This window comes from Erithacus rubecula (genome assembly GCF_903797595.1).
Source record: "Erithacus rubecula genome assembly, chromosome: 3".
NCBI lineage: Eukaryota > Metazoa > Chordata > Aves > Passeriformes > Muscicapidae > Erithacus > Erithacus rubecula.
The window spans coordinates 38,726,635-38,747,264 of record NC_136689.1 but is presented as its reverse complement, the minus strand read 5'-3'; the positions used below and the strand labels follow the sequence as shown (position 1 = coordinate 38,747,264).

Genomic DNA, 20,630 nt, shown 5'->3' with positions numbered 1-20,630 from the left:
GTGCTTGGGCATTTAAATGTACAGCACCACATGTAGTTCAATCAGAAATTTCTTTGGATTTATGGACCTTGCTATGTCAGGTGTAAGGGTCATGGTCTAGAGCAGGTGGCCCCTACGGGGACAGAGATAATGTCAGTGACAGGACTGTTGAGTAACTGCACATTATCAAAACTCTGGATGACACTGGTCATGCTCAACTGTGGAGAAGCCTGCAGTAGTGTTGCATCCCATCACCTTCACTAAGTATCAACATGAGCCCTGAGGAGGAGAGGGCTAATGGGAAATCTGGAGAATGGGAGGAGGGTGGTTGCTTGGAAATGTCCTTTTCCAGCCACACTTTCCAAACCATTTTTAAAGCCCTGCCAAGTATCATGAGATTTTTTCAGCAGTGTAACTCCAGTTGCTTTAATTACACAGCTCCTACAGAAAAAAGAGACAACAGAACAGTGCTTTCCAGTGAAGGTCCTCAACTCGACACAAGTAGAAAGATCTTCCTTGTGTCCCTCTCTTAAAATTTTTCAAATAGATTAATAAATTTTTTTAGAAGGACAGAACAACTTAGCATCTTGATCAAAGGGATGTCTCCCACAATACGCTTAAAATAAGAGATAGCTACATTTACTTCATCATCTTTCTAATGGCAGAACCAGGCTGAGTTGAGCCTATCTGTCCCTGCAGTCACCCTGAAAAACATGTAGGTCCATTTCCTACTTGAATCCTTCAACCTTACAAAGGAGTCTCTGTTACAAAAAATGTCTGCAAGTCCCTCTTCACAATCTTAAAGGCCCAAATCCAGATAATGTGACAACAGAATTCAGAACTTAAACCTCTTGTCTATGAAGTGAGTTGTTCTTCTCCCAGAAAAAAAAAAGGTTGTGAGGTTTTGGAAGGTGGGCTTTACAATACAATAAATACACAAAACATCTACAATAAATATAATACAGAATTAATTTCATGACTGACTCTGTGACCCAGTAATTTCTTGTTGTGATCTCAATTCAAGACTTCTTCAGTGTCTAAACCCACAACATCTCAAAGTCAGTCAGTTGTTTCTGTTTTCCAATCCAAAAATAGAAACCAACGCAAAATTAAACCAAATTAAGCTGACAGTCCAAGTCTGTATAGTTCTGTTACCAAAAAAATCCCTCTAAGTTCAGTTTCAGAATCTGTAACTTTGGACAGCAGAGTAAGTGCTCTCAAGAAATTAGACAAACTTTCCTGTAGAAATGATCAAGAATCAACCACAGCTCTTGCAGTTTTTTCCATGATTGTCCCTAGTTTTAGAGCACAGAGCTGTCCCTAGTTTTAGAACACGAAGTCATGGAAAGCAAAGCACAGCTGGATGAAATTACCTAACTTTTGATGTACTAAAAGTCACATCCTGATGAAAAGTGCTACCTCAGGGTTCCTGAAACTTGCTATGATTTTGCTTTGAAGAAGCCTATTCATATTTAAATTTTATAATTGAAAATTAAAGCAAAACAGGAAAACAGCTTGCTTAAGAAATTATTTCATAAAAGCAATAAGCAAGGCAATGGCTTATAAATGACCCTTTTAGTTACTTTGGTTTGAAATGCAAGGACATGCTGATACAGAAATACATAATTTAATATTATTTCAGGCAAACTTATGCTACAGTTTGTAAAAATACAGTAAAACGTTGCTGTATGACAATGTTTTTGGGGTTTTTTTGTTTGTTGTTTTATGACACTTTTGCCCACCATTTCACATACAGTGAAATGGACACACAGTACATACATACAGTGCATAGATATGAACACAATAAAGCATATTTACATAATGGTCACAGAAAATTGAGCAGTGTTTCCCAGAAGGCATGTTAACAGAATTACTACCCAAGCTAAAAAAACTACTAATATATCCATTTTCACTGAGAAAAGTGCCTGAAAATATCAAATCACACAAAAATCATTCTGAAACTGAGAGCTACAAAATTTTTAAGAAATATCCAGCACCTAGAAGAACTTACACTGGAACAACCTGAAAAAAAAGTTGTAAGCATTTTAAATAATCTAAGTAAAATGAAATATGACTAGACACAATACTTAAAATTATAAGGTAGACATACTTTCCATAGTTAATTCTTCCCTAAGCCATTTTGGTGGGCTGACAACTAAGCACAGCAATGAGCCACCCATTTAACTGTGCACTAGAGTAGCAGGATCACTTCTTAAGTTAACAAAACCTTGATTTATTTATTTATTTTTGTAAGCCTTGGGGTTTCTTTTCCCTGGACAGCCCTGGAACACGTGCTGGACAGGCTGTCATTACTTGCATTATTAGCTCTGATAAGCACACAGCTCTAGGTGGTATAGCTGCAGGCTAAGGTACCGGGCTGGCTACAGATGGACCCTGTGCTCATGCAGAGCACTATTGAATGTATAGGGGCTCCCCATAGGGACACATGTGAACCCAGCCTGACCAAGCCAATTGTAAGGGCCCATACTTGTGGAATAGCTTTATTTCCTACGCTACTGATGCATTTATCACAATTTCCTAAAGACAAAAAGAAACAGAGGTCTACTAAAAGGAGTTTCTGAAACATGAACTTAACATAAAGCAGAAAAATCCTACATTGAGAGCAAGTTAAATGAGTATCTCTGCCCTCGGTGTAAACAACTCCATTTCATGCATGTGTGTACACTCCACAGCACACAAACCAAGTCACAAGAGCTTTGATTACTTAATTACACAGCTTATGTTCATAGCTTATAATTGTTTACAGCATAAAAAGCATAGCCTATTTACTCTGATTAACACCTACCCCTGTGTACTAACAAGACAAATTTATTCCAGGAATAATCTCACAATGGATTTATGAGATGGTAAATCTACTGATCACAAAACTGCTTAAGCTTCATTTCCCATGTTTTGGTCTCTCCCCTCTATCTAGATGAAAAGGTGCACAAAAAAAAAAATAACTGAAGCTTTGCTACCAGCTTTTTATTTTAATGGAGGTATTAATGTGGGGTTTTGCTTGCTATTGCATAAAAAGATGTTTCAGAAATACTGAGTTTCCACTTCAAACTTACACAATTTGATTAAAGCTAGCTTACAGGTGACAGAAGAATGAGGGAGAAGATGCATCCACAAACCTTATTTTCCTAAAGATACAAAACTAAACTGTGAACAGGAGAAAGAAGGAAGAAATTTTAATTTTGCCTAACATCACAGAAAGAGAAAAACTGTATCATTTGGCTTTAAAATTTATGGGGGGAAAAAGATGGAGAAGCTGCAAGGTAATGGTCCACAGCTCACAGCTCAAGGACCTCCAATATTGGTTGCTGTCACAGAAAATGAAGATGTCGAAACCAAAGTACTCATGTTACACAAAGTTCAGAGGAGAAAAACATACACATACTGTCCCTTTGGTTAACCTCAAACAATATTACACAAATAGCAAGTTCACAAAATACTTTTAACCAAAATATCTCGAATGACCCACACTAGCGCAACTGCTTTTCATCTTTTTTTTTTCCCAAGTATAGAGTTCAAAGTAAAAATGATTCAACTATTGTTCAAATGAAAAAAAGGTCTGTTAAGTCCTTCTGACAGGACTGGAAGGCACCTGTTACATGATGCCACTCTCCTTTGGCAGCTATTACTGTAACACTATGTTTTAAAATTTTTTGGAGAACCTCTAAAAGCAGCTGCTTAAAAATACACTGGCCCACTTTACTTAGACTAGACTTGACTCTAGTCATGGTGTCCTAGTGATAAAACTCCAGAAACTTCCTTTCAAGCTTCTTAAATAATAGCAAAACACAAAAAGCTACATGCCATTGGGGAAACAATTGTTCTTCGTGCTGTAGTAAAAGCCACTGAAATAGTTCAGGGAAAACAACATGGCAACAAACTAATATGCATTACTTTGTCAGTAAATACTGTTGGAAGATGCACAGAAGACACTGATAAAGATTTGAAGAAACAAGTGTTAAAACAAGTTACACAGTGTGGGAGGTTTGCTATACAGTTGAGTGAAAGTACAGAAGAAATTCTTGCACCTTGTGGTATTTGCATCTTTGCATCTCAACAATGAAATGTTGAAAAATCTTTTTTGGTTTTAATGAGCTACTGAAGGAAAGACCTACTGGAGATCTATTCTCAACAGGAAGCAACTTCATGAATAACAAACAATGTATTATGGAAAAACTGTGCAAATGTAGCCACTGATGGAGTGACTGCTTTGACTGTAATAAAAAAAGGACTAAGACTGGGGGTCACGAAAATCCCAGACACCACACAGTGATTCTCTGGATAACTTGTGGCAAAGTGCTTAAAAGAGTTGTCTTTTCTAAAAAAAAATGTGTCAAGTTTGACAAGTGCTCCAAATCCACTGACCTTTTCAGTGATGGCAAGTGGCTATGCATAGTTTGCTACTCAGCAGGAATTTCCAAAAACTAAACACTCAAGTGTCCCTTCAAGGTGAAGGTGTTGCTTTAACAATGAGTAAGAAACAGCTCCTTTGCATAAAAAAATTTCGGAGGAAGCATTTTGAAATAGGTGTTTGGATGTGCTCACCTAATTATGGAATTTTTGGTTTGGTTCTGTTGGTGAACAAAATGTGTGTCACCTACAAAAACCTCCCATATCTGTACACTTTAAAAGGATATAAACAGAATGTTCTAATCTGTTAAAAATCTTCCAAGGAGAGTTTTAGGGGGTTGAAAACACTGACATGCAACACCTTCTCATTCATTTGGAAGAAAAACCGATTGACATAAGGAGACAAGATCATTTATTACCCAACTTCAAGCAAAACATTTGCAAAGCGTGTGGATAGAACTGAAAAATTAGTAGAATTAAGTAAAATTTAGCAAGCAACTATGTACTTCTTCCATAGGCATCTATGCATCTCTGTAAGGTATGTTTTCCAGGAATGATGCCTATTAAGATCAAGTGTTGAAATAAACTCAACTTAGAACCAGATACTCAAATTCCTATATCACAGTGTTAAACATTTTAAAAACTATGATTCATGTTTAGTGGTAGAGATCTCAATAAAAAGTACTGTTATTAAGAGTAATATTTTTAGATTGATAAATAGCTTAAAAATATTTTAAGGAACTGTTTATTTCATCTTATTTCTCATTCTTTTTTAACTTTCATTTTTATGTTTTATTATGTCCATAACATACAAGTACAGTGATACATTTTCTTAATTTATAGAATATAAATGAATATATCTATATTTGGATTGTGCAATCAGAAATTTTTTACTAATGGGGTGCATGAACAAAAGAAGTTAAAGAGTACAGATCAGGATGATTGGAGGCAAATATTCTCCAATGAAAGCCAACACTTGTACAGAGTAACTCCATGGCTTTCCATCCATTCTTACACCCCTCTTGTTAGCAGCATTCTTGGCTAACCTGTGTAAGTAGCTCTCAGCAGAGGTGGTGACTCCACTTTAAAGAGTTAATTGTCCCATACTCTTCAAAAGAAAATGAAAACAGAAGTGCACTGCATCACCCTATTTCAAATCTGTCTAATAACCTGTGTGTTTATGTGCATGGACCATTTCAATGCTGGGGCAAGGAAAGGATGCAGTACTTTGGGAATATTTAACAAATTTATTATAATGAGAGATGCCTTAACTGAAAGTTTGCATGAGGCAATTGAATTTATGTAAATATTATATACTTCATACAGAAACACAGTAACTCTTGTGCTGTTCTCTCATCACCAGACTGAGATGTGAAAAGTTTTGTAATAATAGTACTAAATTCTACAGCCCTTGAGAACAAGTCATTTTGGAAAATAGTCCACATCACCAAGAACCCAAAGCCAACACTGCAGATTTATATGCTTCAATATTGGTTTCACAGTGAACTGATAAAATGGAGATCACACATATTAATTCTCTGACTACATGATTTCAAAAACAAGGATTATATTCAGGGCACAAAAGCAGTACATCTGATCTCCTAATGAATATTTGACTCTTACCTTGCACCTTATCTGAACACAGCTCCTTGGCTCGATCCCTCATTATTTGTGGAATCAAAACGTCTTTTTCTACATGTCTCAGCTTAGAATTTTCTACAAGAGGGGAAAAAAAGATATTTTTTTAAAAAAAAAGTTATCTATACATCAGAAAAAGTAAATCTAAAGAAATAATACAGCATTGTTTATATAACATACAGCAGTACACTAAAACAAATAGCAGCAGAAAGTACCATGAAAGAAAAATGATGTTAAGTCCAAAATTTGCTCAGACACAAATATGAGCATCATTCTGAATATTTATACTCACTTTAATATGCACTATGAAACAAAAATAAATGAGCAAATTCTGGCAGCACATTTGAATTTCTTCTTACTAGATAAAAAAATCTGCATAAAGACACTACAACAGTTAAATACTTTTATTTCTGGATACTAATATTTTTCTATATACATGATCTGTATGTACTCTTTCATTCACTGACATAATGCTGAGAAAAATAGCACATACTAGAGAACAACCTAGAATTTGTATGGCTATGTGGAAGACTTCAGTTCTTCAGAATAAAACAAAATCTCTTCAATGGAGGATCTAGGAGCTTTTGCATTGAGAAATCAACTTAAAAAGAAGAAATGCTGTTGGCCTGATTTCTATACTTAAAAGCAAAGTTGTAGTTTGCTTTCAGTTGTCTCCAGAATTCTCTTGAGTACAACTAGTGATTTAGAATAAATAACACAGACCATTAAGAAAAAAATACAATGCTTTTCCAAATTCACTTTCTCCAAAACAAAGGGATGAGAATTTATCAAGAACAGTTTTTAAATTCTATTTTTGAGTTAAAGCCCTTTAAAGGACATTCGCTCAGAACACCGTATAATCCAAAGCAGTTATACCAAATTTACCTAGTTTTCATCTTCAAACACACTATTTATTCATCCTTTGGAGTTGATATCACATTTCAGAATACCATGAGTTGGGATGTTTACATTATGAATATTCTACTATCAGAATATAATTGTCAATAATTTCAATTTAAAATCATTTATTAAAAAGTAAAGGAGATGAAATGAAGAAAAAGTGCAATGTATTCAACTAAAGAAAGAAGTAGGTTTCAAGTTACCTACAACCAAACACTTTTTCAGAGCATTTTTGGTTACTTCTCCATAAAAAACCAATTGAAACCAACATTTGTCACTCTTAAGTCATCATCTTTTAAAGTTTACTAATGCTAAGAGATTACATTATGAGATTACACAGTACTGCATATGCGATATGAATAGTGGCATCTGGCAACAACAGAAGATTATGATGAGCAATATACAGAATATGAACTAAAGACATTTCTCCTCAAACATATCCTTCTCAGCATTTCTACAGCAGGGAAAAAAACTCTGTTCTGTACATATAACAAAAACACTAAAAACAAATAGCTCACGACTTAGATTTGCTTCTGTGCTCTGATTTTCATATTAAAATATTTCAAATACCAGATTTCCACAAACGTGTTATTTTACAGATAAAATATTGCAAATATCCTCCATTTTAACTTTCTGCAGAGTATCAGTGTGATTACTGCACCAAACACTTGGTATATTACACAGGCTACAGACAAGACAAAGCGGTCAGAAAATCTCCAAGCATATTTTGTAAACAGGACAAATCAGTTCAGCTGAATGACACAAAGAACTGGCACCACCATGCTATGTATCTCAGCTCCACTCATTCCAGTCAAAGCAAGCTGGCAATGCAGCCTTCCTGCCCTCTCCATACCCTCTGATGCTCTTTTCTCTCTGCCCACACAGACAGGTTCACCATCCCTGTGCTGAATGAAAGGGAAAGTTAATTTCCTTTAAAGGTAAAAAAATTTCTGTTAGGCAATTTTTCATCGAGATAAATTACCCAATCCAGTTCACTGTATAAATCCAAAGCTGCCCATATGAGGGAATTCGGTGAGACTAGGGCAAGAAGAAAGACTGAAATATTATGAGTACTACTGGTTCAAATTATAACCTAAATTTCTGCTCCCCACACTTTCTTTTTCTAAACTTAACTCAGCTATACTGGTGCTTGGAGTACACAGAGTGCAACTGCAGGTTCAGTTAAGCAAGTGGGTTGACACTTGCACCAAAAGGGAGTTTTACCAGTCCTGCATTGCCCTCACTCACTCCCATCACATCATCATTATTATGCACCTAACCACGCAGTGAGTGAGCAGGTCAAAACAGAAAACTAACTCAAATACATGTAAAAAAGTGCTTCTCAGCTGATTTACACTTTGGAGTAATTAGATCTACTTCCCATAATTAGCATTACAGAATATCCTGAGTTGGAAGGGACCCAGAAGGATCAATCAATCCAAGCCTTGGCTCTGCACAGGTTCAACTATTTTATCACAGCATACATGGAAATGTAGAAGAGAGGAGAGAAGTCTTTAGGGTCTGGGAAGAACTGCTGGCAAAGCTGGCCAGAAGCATGCAGGATTTTCACAATGACAAAGCACAGGGCTCCTATGCAAGGATCAGCTATCCCACTACTGACAAGGAGAAGACGGTAGGAAGGCACTAAAGGCTAGAAACGAAACAGGACACAGGGACATCTGGGAAAAGAACAAACAAGCAAGTAAGCAAGCAAGCAAAGAAAAAGAAAGCCAAAAAGAGAAGACCTCCCTGATAGCCCAGAACAGTCAAAAAAGACTTGGATTCTCTCTTAGGTTAAACACCCAATCTTCTGTTTGATTATTCAAAAGAAAAGAGGCGTAAGACTGATAGCAAGGAGTAGCTCTGCTGGTGTTAACACCAGCACAACCAGAACCATGACAGAACTGTGCTCCAGGCAAATTCCTTCTTTTTAGTTCCATGTTGCCAAGTCTACAAATGCTGAAAATGCAGGAAGGAGAGGGCACACCAGGACACTGGGCAGCCTCCAGTAGGAAAAATGAGGAGAGAGCTACTACAGCAATTCAAAGGTAATTATACAACATTATAAAGGAAATGAAAGTAGAGACTATTTATAAACTCATCTACAGTTTTTAGAAGAACCTCTGTTGCAAAGTATCAGTTTTAGAATTTTTTTTTAATTTTACAAACATTTGTATTTACAGTATTTTGCTTTTGTATTTTTATGTAGAAAATATTTAGTGCTTAATAATGGTTGGACCCAATGGTGTTAAACCTAGCCTAAGGGAGACTATGAAAAGCCCAAGCAATTTTAATTGTCTTGTACTGTCTAAGTTTCAGGCTCTGGGTGCAACTACTTCACCAAATAGCTCAAATGCAGATGTTCAGTTTGGGCAGTACTGTATTTACTTGTGAGTTTCAACTGGAACATTTTAAGTATTTGAATATTCTTCATTGATTCTAAACTATCCATTGCATTACAATTACAGTGATTTTCCTTCAACAATCTTAAAACATTTTACTGAAGTCAGTATCCCTAGCATTTATACAAAATATTCAAGAAAAATAAGGTGAAAATACTAAAAATAGCAGATACCAGATAAAGCAAATGTGTTCACATGCAAAGTACCTGTATTTCTGATACTGATGTACAAGCACTTGCAAGATCGTCATCAAGCTATTCATCTCTGCAGTAACATATGGCAAGAACTTTCAAAAAACACCACCTCAGAAGCAAGACTTCACCAAAAAACATGACAACACCATGATGTAAAACCATCAATTCCTTTTGCTTTTTTTCAACTATATTACAGGTTTCAGAATAAGAACTTTTTTCCCCCTTTTGAAAGTTCATTATTCTGCACTAAGAAAGGCACTTCTTATTCTAATACCAGATTTGCTGTAGACTCGTCCCTACAGAAGAATATGCATTTATTTCATCATTAAAACATTACTTCCAGACAAGTAAGAAATATATTTTCCTACACTTTGCCTTCTGCATTTGAAAGCTGATTTGGCTCCCACCCACATCCTCCACAGACTTTTCCTGGTTTTCTGGGGAGGCTGTTTGAAGAAACCATAGAGTGAAGCACCATGTTACCCATCAGCTTCCAGAGGGCCAGAGAAATGCTAGCAGCAGCTTTTTCTTCTCTCTCTGTCAGCCCAAACTTGGGTTTTGTGTTAGATCAACTTAATATTCTGAGATTTTACCTTTATCTTACTTTCTGGCAAAATTTCCAAGTACCAGCAAACATTACAAGGTACAGATGCATGAACATAGCTAATCAAGTTAAAGTTACAAAACACAGACTAAATGCTATTAATACTAAAAATTAAGTGTTTTGTAAAAACATACACAAAAGTTAGCCAGTATTAAAACCAAATGCAGGGTTCCAGGGCTATAGCTAAATCACTATCTCCTTAAAAATAAAAGCCTACAGGCAAGAAATCTGTGTGATACAACTACTGAACATTTCCTAAAAACTGATCAGTAGATTCCAGAATGCTCCTCTTGGGGACAAGAAACAGATGAGAAGATAAGAAACAGTTAAAGAACTTACAGCTTGCAGGCAAAAAAATAAAAAATAAAAAAGGGGGGGGGGGAACTACAGAAATGGGAATACTTTTGTGAAAGACAAATTGTTTTCCATAAAACCTCAGCTGAGTATAAAGAATTAGAGAGAGATTCCTAAACTGGGGGATATTCCTATTCACCAAATCACTAAGAAAAATGTATGATTTGGTTTTTTTAACCAAAAAATCTGTGGGGTCTGGCAAATCTCAGTGCTTGTGGTTCTCTTGCTGCATACAATATTTAGGGCACTAGACTACAATTGTAATAATGGCCTGTGGTTGATCAAAACCCTCAGCTGGAAAAGCTCTTTATTCCATGGAAGGCCAAGGACCACAACTGGTCAGTTTAACAATTTTTGTTATTTTTGTAAAAATTACCAAACTCTCAACAAACTAATATGCATTAATAGGAACAAGAACACCCCAAACACTAGAACACATCAAATTCACTATGTATCAGAGGTGGGAAAACACATGACAAATACTTTGCTGACTTTCTAGCCTCTGACCAAAGGATCCAGGATGACCTTGAGAACAACAGGAGCACAGTGCAGAGCTGTGCTGCAGGCAGCAGCCCTGTAAGGGGAGGAGGAGAGTGCAATACCAAGCTGCTTTACAGTCCTAAACATGAAAGGGACTGTAGCAGCTTCTCATACCAATTAGAGCACTATTACAAGAAGGGATACCAAGACAAAAGCTTTCCTAGAAGAGTGTCCTGAGAGAAGTCATATCATCTCCCCACTTCATTTAACACAGATGGTAACTGACTTGCTCACCCTTTACTCGTCCTGCTGGAAGTTAACAGCTCTGCTCTCGCCTCTTTCATGATTTCATGTAGCAGGAACACAGATTACTCAGAAAAGTTGAAATCTGCTCTACCCAGATACTTTAAGAAGCCTCACACTTTCTCCATCCAATGGGAACTGAGTTAAGTAATTCCAGTAACAGTCTTTGAAATGTGCATTTCTAGTTATACAACCTATAATTTGGATTTTCTTTATTTTTTTATTTTTCCACTATAAAAAATGTTCAAAATTGTACTTTAAATACTATTGCTTTCTCATTAATAATCACAGCATATATGAAGAAGAGAGAAAGTTTTAATAACCTATGTCATTTTAATTAGCAACTGTACTACCTCATGTTTTTCTTGAAATCCCAGTTCTGTGAACTTTTAAACATCAATTACATTCCTTACTAGCAAAAATGCTGTAGAAAGCCATGGTTCATGAATCCAAGTTAAAATCCAACACTCCACAAAACACGTAAATTTTAAAAGCAATCACTTTCATTATTTTGGGAGATTGGTTGAGAAATGTGAAGCCATAAAGGGAACCTTCTTTTTTATTATATGTTAATATCTTTTTCCTACCAGTTGCCATCAAACGTAAGTAGTTGTGAGTAGACAGATTTTGAAGATACCTTTCTTCTTCAAACTAAGAAATAAAACTTGAAAAAGTATCAATGAGAACGCCAGCACTCGAAATAGCAGTTACTAATGCAAAAAGAGAAGAAAATCAAGGGGGCACAAGCAGAATTACCATGCTTTAACCTACATCACATTTAAAGAAAATCTCCATTGCAAAGAAGCTATGTTCCTGGAAGGGAAATGTTTTCATTTATGATGAGACTACTAAACTTGGAATTTAACAGCCATTCTGTCACTTTTTCCATATACAGACCTATAGTATACACACAACGCTTGAGATGGTTGAAGAATGAATAACAAGTTTATAATTGAGTTGCAAAATTGCATTAATTTAGAGGACTAAATTATTCCTCACGTCACTTAGTAAAAATTGTTTCTGTGAGGTAAATACTCCAGTTCATTACAAAGTTTTGCTTTAAAACACTTGCCTGTGAGCTAATTATAAAAATACACTGGAAAAGTAAACTTTTCTTAATTAAAGAAGGTGCAGCACAGTGTCCACCGCCTGCTTATTGGCAAACATTCCTTTCATCAACCAGATTACTGGCTCTAGACATTAATTTTTTTAACAAAGAAATCCGATTTATTTTAGTGTACCTATAACAGTGTTTTGAATAAGCAAATATAATTAGAGCTTCCTACTCCTCCAAGAAAAGAATGCATTCAACTCCAAATTTTCATCTCCATTACTCTGCCTAGCTTATTCCCCTTGTATTAAAAAAAAAAAAAATAAAAAATTACCACTCTTAGGAATTCATAAATGATTCACAGGAATCATTTATGCACATGTGCACCATAAAAACTTATCAAAAAAGTCTATGTCATTGAATATATTATCAAATACTCACAACCTCTATTTGAAAGCACTAAGTAAAACATAGGAACAAATTCATTTAGAGATAGACCCATTAAAGTCATGGAGAAAAAAACCCCAAACTTATCTTTCTAAAATCTTAGGGTATTTTCCTACAACTATAATTTGATGCCTCAATTAGTACTTTAAGTATTCAGTCATGTAGTCTTTGGGAGGACCTCTGTGCCTTTACCAACAAGGGGTCAAAGCTACACAATAATTTCAGGATCCTTTGTAAACTCCAGTCCTAAAAAAAAAGTGCAGAATCCTGTTAAAGAACTTTATCAGTCAAAGCCATCCAGTGTGAACTGATGGACCAGGACCAAATAAACACCTTTAGACATATGTGAAATGGTACTGAGTTTTGGTAATTTCATTTGCACATTGGTGTTTGCATAGAAACTAGAGCCTTAAGTAGTGAGTTTCTACTGAGGTTTTTAAAGTATAGAAGGACAATATAAAATGACAGAAGTAATCTATAATCCAAGTGAAACTAGATCTGTGATACCCTGAAACCCTGATTTAAAAACCAAAGAAACTTATCAGTGCTGTTTTTCTATGCAGTATCCTTTTTTCTTTAAATGTATATGAATAAATTTATTTGCATTTTAAAAATTCCAGATTTTGAGATCTTTGTAATACTTACATCATTTTAAATTAAGATGGAGTACAGGGATGACAACACCAGGGAAAATTTCCAAAGCTTTAACTTTTCACCATTCTATCATCACCTCAAAGTCAATTTTCACCTTTTTCACTGGCTGAATTTGTTATCTTACATTTTGCTTTCAGGCTCATGTTCCTGCAATACAGCAGTACTGGATTACAAGAATGTTGCTGGCTAGAAGTGAACAATGGATGTATTACAGCAAGTCTGTAATACCTAGAAAGGAAAGGAAAAGCAGACCTGACAAAGCACACTTTCTTGTTAATTACATGCAGATTGAAAATGCTCATACATCTAGTGAGTAATAACTAAAGCCAAGCCGACATAAGGAGATATTTTTACACTGCTGATCACACAGCAAATCCAGTTACAGGGCCTGAAAATTAATTACAGATTAGGACTTAATATTTACTACTGGAAATAATGCAGCTTCATAAGTACATAGCCTGTACCATTGTTCAAGCATGACAGACCTGCCAGTTACAAAAACTTAGGTTCTGAGCTACCTATAAAGGGAACACCTCAGCCCACCTTAAATCCCATCCAACAGATGAAAATTCCAGCAAAATGCAAAAAACACAGAGTAACAACCAGAGCTGTGGACTGACCAACGATTAAACTAGCAGAGCCAGCCTTAATTTCACCACTGTAAAGCTCCTGAGTGCTGTTCACTTGGTAACTGATGCAAAATCTTCAACAGAACTTTCTGTCACTTAAACAAAACACTGTGCAGCAGGATTTCAGCAATCAAATAGACAGGCCAGGGCTTTTTCTGAGACACCAAAATATACTAACAGCACAGACACAATTCAGTTCCTACACACAGGATAGGGTTGCATGCTTTTGAAAAAGTCAAGCCCACACATTTGAGCACCTCTTGCCTGAAATCAGTCCCAAGTGTATAATCCTTATTTCTTCTGTGCCCCTTCTAACAGTGAATGGTTAATGCTTACTTCCCTTGGAGTCAGAAACAGAGAAAGGTGCCGAAAAAACACAAATTATCTGAATTGTATAAACCAAACAGGTCACATAAAATAGAGCAGTGGCATAAGAAACTGTGTAATAATTTGCACCAGAAACAAGAGACGAGTAAGAGGTAAATCCAACACAGAAAGAGCAAAGTACCCAACATGGATGAGGAAGGGATGCAGGAAAATGTAATGACCAACAAATCCCCCAGTTATTACAAGAAGAGATGTTAACCACCTAAGATTTGCCACCATGCCCAATACCATTAATCAGCTGCTCCAGCTCTACATAGTCCTTCTTAGTAATTTTCAGAATCATGTGACAAGGTAATGAAAAACAACATAAATCACAGATTTGTTTCATTATAGAAACAAATCTGCCCAAACTCCTTGAGAGCTTGAATATTTAGCTCTTTAGCCACTTCTTTCAAGATAAAATTTACACCTTTCATTCCAAAGAAAGAACATCGCTCAAATGTAGAGCAAGGCTAATGAATAACAGGACTCAATACCATTCTTTCTGCATTAAAAAAAAAAAAAATCTTTAACTGGAAGTAAAGATTAAGAGACAAATAAAAAACAATGCCTACCTTTTGACTTCTGTGCCTATGTAGTAAATGAACAATCAGGACATACAATATAAATGAATGAGCATCTTGGCAACTAACATCAGGGATATGATCAAAACACATCAGTGTTCTCTTAAGTTTCAGAGCACGAGATGACAAGGCTAAAAGTCTTTCAGTTACATTAACACAAGGATTCCAGATGTTATTCCAGCAACTTATGTTATTAATCATAAAAATTATCTAAAAGCAGTTTAATTAAAAGTTGAAAAAGAGCAGCTGAAAAGGAACTTTTCCTTTTACTACATTTTCCCCTTTAAATACATTGCTTTATCCTCCATTATTTTATCCTTTCTATCTTTTGAAGCTATAATTTCATTCTATTCAGTGTATTCTTCTAGCTTTAGTCTTACTGCCCTTGCCACCTTGAAACAAGTCACATCCATTCTGCAATCCTGATTTTCTCCATCCACTGATAAAACTGCTACTGTATTTAATAACCTAGACTTCCACCTGCCATGAAGAAATAGACATGTAAAGTAGCTTAGGAAAAATATCAAATCAATCGACAAACCTTCTGCTTTTAAGCTCCGTGTCAAAAATAGGTACCAAAACCTCTATTGTCTACCAGCCACTGTCCATGATCCCACACATCTGTGAATCTTCAACTAGGAATCCAAATATCACCACCTGAAAATGACAACTATAACCAAGTGCACATTAAAAACAAAATGAGCTTTCTAATAACCCTTGGCCTCTACAACTAAAAACAGCACTCTACATAGCTTTGGAAGTGCTGCATACAAAAATCAAATTCAGTGTTGGGCTGCAGCACATCCATTTTGGAGAAGGATAAAACAAAATAGTTTAAAATTTTCCTAAACTGGGAGGAGCTGTTGACTCCTTCAATGGCAGAGAGACCCTCCAGGAAGACCTAGACAAATTAAGTCCTGGACAATCACCAACAACGTAAAGTTTAACACAGTTTAGCACCTGGGACGGAGCAATTCTGGATGTACAGACTGGGGAACGAGAGGCTGGAAAGTAAAGCTGTAGAAAGGGATCTGGGGGTCCTGATTGATGGCAAGTTGAGTGTGAGTCAGCAGTGCCCTGGCACCCAAGAGGGACAACCCTGAACTGGGGACATCAGGGACAGCAACAGAGCTGGGCAAGGGAGGGGATTGTCCTGCTCTGCTCTGCACTGGAGCGGCCTCACCTTGAGTGGTATTTTGGGCACTACAATACAAGAAGGATATAAAACTTTAGGAAAGCGTTAAAAGGAGAGCTCCAAAGTTGGTGAGTGGCCTAGAGGAGAGGAAGGGCCTACAGCCACTCAAGAAGAGCTGAGGTCACTTGTTTGTTTGGCCTGGAAACTGAAGGGAGACCTCATTGCAGTCTACAGCTTTCTCACAAGGGGAAAAGAAGAAGCTTCAAGCTGAGTTAGGGGAGGTTTTTAAAATAGAACATTAGGAAAAGGTTTTCCACCCAGATGGTGGCTGGGCACTGGAATAGGCTTTGCAGGGAAGTTCTCACAACACCAAGCCTGACAGAGTTCAAGAAGCATTTGGACAACACACTTGGGCACATGGTGTGATTCTTGGGGAAGTTGTGTGCAGGGCCAAGAATTGGACTTGAGGATCCTTGTGGGTCCATTATAACTCAGGATAATCTGTGATTTTATGAACATAAACACTTGTGAACAAGTTTGCTACCAATTTATTTATTGGATATAATCACCTAATGACACAACCACAGTTTCTTCCGAAACTATGGCTATCAAGAAACTCCTCCCACACAAATCACAACACAGTGCACAGGTTCTACAATCTGAGCTTCAGAGGACTCCTTGATATTCACTCCCTACTGCTTTTCAAAGCCATGAGAATAGTCGTGTCTTCTGTGACCATAAAACGAAGTATTGGTCACGGTAACAATTTACAGAACTGTGATCCCTCCTGTTTTTTCTCGTATATGAGCCAAGAAGCAGTTAACAATGATAACATTAAAACCTACCACACCAGGATATTTGGGTTAACACCTTATTGCTACCTGTTAGCAATACGAACAGGGCAGCTCACACCTCTTGCAGCTACTGTTCCAGTTTCTCTACTTCCTCACGTAGACATCTCCACTTTTAGTCCATTCTGGTTTTCAACAGAGCTGTACAAACCAGAAACTGATGGAGAGCGGGGGAGGGAAGCAAAAGATAGTGGATAACAAGTAGCAGATTTAGAGAGGTGTCAGTAAGCAAAGCCACTGCTCAGGAGATGAATCTCAGTATAGGTGTCATATAGCAGATACCCAAAGCACACCCTTAGCAGTCCTACCACAGCTAAGATACAACCACAGTATGGTTTGGGAGGGACAGATAATGCCATTATATATATAAATAGGGAAGCAGAATGCTGATGGCTTCAGTATTTGGTGCCATGCTTTTTGTCCTGCACTGAAATCACAACAGGTTGAATCGCTGGGATCAGCTCGGTTAGAATATGCTGTTAATAACACCAAGGTTGTGAGTTTGATCCCATGATGGACCATTTATTTAAGAGTTAAACTCAATGATCCTTGTGGGTCCCCTACAACTGAGATTATTCTGTGAATCTGTGAATTAACTAATGTAATAACTAGGCCTTTTCCAAAGGACAACTGGGAAGCGAAATTACACTGCAGATGAACGTCCACCACTTGAAATGCTGTGGTAAGTTTTATAACATTTTCTTAATTAAGATCAATGATCACATCAATGCTTAGAGGATACAATCAATAATCCCAGAATCTGACTACTCTATAAACACCTTGATTGCAAGGCCTGGAGGCCCAGGTCGAGGACATGCTTCCACCAAAAACCAAGAGCCTGGTCTTGGATAGCGTCCTTTGGTTTTTGGAGAAGCAGCCACAAGTGGCAGGGACCGAGGTGCACAGCCACGACCACTGCAGGTCACCACCACCTACGGGAGACTCAACACCTTGCATTAGCTGAAGGGAATGGCCTTTTAAGACCCCAAGCCTAAAGTACCTGAGTCGGGAACTCTGGGCACAATGAGAGAACACTACACGGGTATAAAGGCCATTCACTCCTGTGGACACGTGTTTATAACCATTAGGACAAGATCTCGGTAGTAGGAAGCCGAGGATCACACAACCTTGGTGCTTCACCTTTGCGTTTGTTACACAACCAGAGGCTACAGCAGGCACCCGCGGGTGCCTGGACGCCCCGGAGCCGCCTTCGCCCCGCGTCCTGCCGCTGGAGCTCACGGCGGCGGCAGCAGGCGGCAAGGAGGGAAAGAGGGAGCTGGCTGCCGGAGCCCGCTGAGGGCAGCGGGCCGTCCCAGCCCGCCGGGAACCTCGCGGAGGCCGGGCCGGAGCCCTCCAAGGTGGCCCTCGCCAGCACCCACCGGCGGTGCGCCGCAGCCCAGGCCACCGCCCTCTCCGGCGGGTGTGAGGGGCCAGCGGAAAGCGACGGGGGTTTCCCACAGGAAGCCTCGGCGAGGCGGGCGGCGGTGGGGGGAGAGGAAGGCGGGGGTGAAGTGAGTATGTCTGGGGGACGCTCAACCGCCCCGCCATCCTCCCTTCTTCCCTCCCCCTTCCCCCCTCCCGCTCGCTCGCCCGCCCGCCGGCAGCCCCTACCTGCGGCGCCGGGGGGAGGCTCCATCTGCGGCCCCACGCAGCGGCGGCAGCTGCGCACACGGCGCGCGGTCACGGCCCCAGCCCTGCGGCGCAGGCGCGGCACGGCCCGGCCGCTGCTCGCGCTCCTCCCGCGCCGGGCGGGGAGCGCGGCGGGAGCGCTGAGGGCGGAGGTGCGGCGGGTGTGGGCGTGTGGGACGGGGGCGGCTCTGAGGCGCTGCGACTGAGCCGCCGCCGCGCCGAGGGACCGGGCTCATGCTCTGTGAGTCACCTCAGGTTGGAAAGGGACCGCAGTGGGTCGTCCGATCCAACCTACCTGCGCAAACAAGGTCATCCTAGAGGATTGTGTCCAGGTCGTTCTGGAGTATTTCTAGTGAGGGACACTCCACACCCTCTCTGGGCAGTCCGTTCCAGTGCGTGGTCACCCGCACAGTAAAGATGTTCTTCCTCATGTTCAGGTGGAACTTCTGTGCATCAGTTTCTGGCTGTTGCCCCTCGTCCAATTCTTCGGCACCACCGAGCAGAGCCTGGCTCCATCCTCTTTGCACCCCCACTTTCGATATTTATATTCATTGATAAGGTCCTCTGTCAGATGTTTCTTCTCGAGACTGAACAGGCCCAGCTCCTTCAGCCTTTCCTCGGAAGAGATGCTCCAGTCCCCCTCATTGCCCTCTGCTGGATCCACCCCAGGAGCTCCATGTCTCTGTTGTGCTGAGGAGCCCAGAACGGAGCTCCTGGCAGGCCTGGGTGCTGAGCACCAGGTTCCTGGGGAGCCTCAGGGAAATTTGTGTGTGTCTGTGTGTGTGCAGCCTCTGACACGGACTGGTGTCACATCCTCCAGCCCTTGGCGTGCCTGAGGCTTCCACAGCAAGGACTTGAAACGGCAAATGAGAATTTCATTGGTGCTGTTTCTATTGATGAGTTGGTTTCTGACCATAAAAAGGGCTCCCCAGTCAGCAGGCAAGAGATCCTTTCTCACACCTCAGGGTCACTGGGACCATGTTCCTGTGGCAGAAGTGTGGTTGATGGAAGAGTCAGGAATTCTAGTGTCCCACCTGCAACTCTTACTTAGGAGTCTGCAGTATATTTAAATGACCAACCCTTAATTATTACTTGCCTGAGGCAAGAATAACCACTTTGAGAAGCAAAACATGAAGTAAAAAATAACTTTTAAAAAGTGACAAATTGCCAGAAATTTGTCATACATTTAAAAACTCTAGAACACGATTCCCTAGAAATTAAGAGAAATGAGAAGCAAGGAGACATATCTGAAACTCAGGATTTGTTTTAACAAACACAAACCAGAATTTTCAGAAAGCCTACTCTTTTTTCCTCTCTTTAACATTTTAGGCTGACAAGTGACATGAAAAATCCATAATTTTAGGCAGTAGCCTCTTACAGGAGGCTGCAAAAATCCTTCCAAAGGTAGCATTTCCTCTATTACCTGGCATTGTTAATTTCTGTTCAGTGGAAAGGTGAGTTTTAAACATTACATTCTCAAGGAAGTGAGAAGCCAAGGAGCCTTCCCCAAACACCAGATAGACCTTGTATGCCTCTGAAAGATAATAAGCAGTCTAGAAAATTCAGTAGGAGGAATGTATATAATGCCATGTTGTTTATTATTAAAATTGTTTTCCATCAAGGTTTCAAGTGCAGTTTTTTTCCCAGATAAACATTAATTTCCCCATATGAATGTTTAGTCTCTTTATTCAGAAATACATTGTTTCAACTTGAGGCCACAATAAGAGCCAAGTTCTTCGTGTTGATACATTCACAGAAATTAGTAGAGCGTGATGTAGGCAAAACCTTCCACACTAATGCTTTTGGCCTCACTGATCTAGAGCATTTCTACTATATACCATTAAGTGCCTTTATGTTTTCTTTTTCTAACCACTAATTTGATCTCATTCCTTACAGTAAAATGTGAATATTACAATTGTTTTTTGTAACATTAAACTATGCTACTTCAATTAATGTTTATAAGCTGTTTTGAGAATTTTAATTGAACAAAGCCATGCAAATGCAACATGTCAATTTATTTGTATTTGTTTTGTTAAGGGATTTTGCCTATGCCACTTCTGCA

General features: G+C 38.9%; 1 protein-coding gene across 3 annotated transcripts in view; it reads right to left on the bottom strand.

Annotated features, from left to right (window-relative positions):
- The window catches only part of CMC1 (C-X9-C motif containing 1), a 42,044-nt gene extending 23,360 nt beyond the window's left edge, over positions 1 to 18,684 (bottom strand). Inside the window, exons 1-3 of one of the 3 annotated variants that reach the window (XR_013773698.1) lie at positions 18,080 to 18,544; positions 7,692 to 7,790; positions 5,971 to 6,063 (exon numbers count right to left, since the gene is read on the bottom strand). Coding sequence is in view for 1 of the 3 variants with exons in the window: in XM_079301451.1 (XP_079157577.1) it covers positions 5,971 to 6,063; positions 18,551 to 18,575 (118 nt within the window). In the remaining 2 variants the exon portion in view is untranslated. The other 2 variants (XM_079301451.1, XR_013773699.1) reach the window with 2 other exon arrangements.
- Positions 18,685 to 20,630: the final 1,946 nt, after the last annotated feature.